This window comes from Octopus bimaculoides, chromosome 14 (genome assembly GCF_001194135.2).
Source record: "Octopus bimaculoides isolate UCB-OBI-ISO-001 chromosome 14, ASM119413v2, whole genome shotgun sequence".
Lineage (NCBI taxonomy): Eukaryota > Metazoa > Mollusca > Cephalopoda > Octopoda > Octopodidae > Octopus > Octopus bimaculoides.
This window is the reverse complement of record NC_068994.1, coordinates 14,101,862-14,102,932: the sequence shown is the minus strand read 5'-3', so window position 1 is coordinate 14,102,932 and position 1,071 is coordinate 14,101,862. Positions and strand designations below refer to the sequence as shown.

The 1,071-nt window shown below is 37.7% G+C and overlaps 1 protein-coding gene across 1 annotated transcript in view; it reads right to left on the bottom strand.

Annotated features, from left to right (window-relative positions):
- The window catches only part of LOC106880815 (soma ferritin-like), an 18,972-nt gene that overhangs the window by 3,245 nt on the left and 14,656 nt on the right, over positions 1-1,071 (bottom strand). The window contains exons 5-6 of the mRNA XM_052972685.1: positions 714-758; positions 182-295 (exon numbers count right to left, since the gene is read on the bottom strand). Of these exons, the coding sequence (XP_052828645.1) occupies positions 182-295; positions 714-758 (159 nt within the window). The remainder of the gene's footprint in view (positions 1-181; positions 296-713; positions 759-1,071) is intronic.

The window sequence follows — 1,071 nt, the reverse complement described above, 5'->3', positions numbered from 1 at the left end:
TTTAAAGAAGGAAAGAGAAGTGTTACTGATGTTCTCTGGGGTGAGGAAGGGAAGGCAAAGAGAAAGAGATATGTTTAGGGTACAATATTTAACAAAAAGTGATATTCTGGTGGTAGTGGTGTATGTGTGTGTGCATGCGCGCGCGCGCGCGTAATATACATATACAGTTCATATAGTTCACCTGTGGGTCCATACTGATATCAACAATACTTCTAAGGGAATTATAGACCGCTTTTTCTAGGCCGACAGCATCTTCCATAGCAAGCAAGGGGACATCTTCTGCGTGGATCTTTACCTGAAAAAGTAGAACAAACCAAAGTGATCATGAAATTGAACATTGAAAGCTGGATATAGTGTTCGTGAATGTAAAAGATAAAAACTACTGAATCACAGATGTTGCATGGCCTGATGATGATAGTATCGGGAAGAGAAGAGGAGCTGATCATATATGAAGACTTGAAGTGGTAAGTGTTATACTTATTGTTGTTCGGTCTTTAGGTCATATAAAAATTAAATGGAATAATAAGATAGGAGTAATGTGAATATAGACCATCTACAGAAAACAGTATTGCTTTGAACTACCCGAATCCTCAGCAGAGTTCTAGAAATGTAAATGAAGAGTGTTACCTTAGCCCACTGTTTGTAACAGCTAACGCTTTGTTATATGCCCCCAGGAAAGCTACAGTTTAGTATTAATAAAAAGTTTGACTCACCCCAGAACATCCAGAAATTGTTGCTGGCATCACAATAGCACAGAGCTGGAAATTGATAAAAAAAAAAAGAGGCTGATACATAGGACAAAAAATATGCCCTACATACATACATACATACATACATACATACATACATGCAGACAGACTGACAGACACGCAGTCCAGTGGCTGATACAAGTAAGCGATAAAAGATATATCTTTTGCCAATCTGGTAGGTTACGGAGACGTAAACCAAAACTGGTTAACAAATGCTGGAGAATGGGCAAAGACACACGCATATATACACACATGCATGCGTGCATACAGACACACACACACACACATACACATGTATATATATATATATATATATATATAT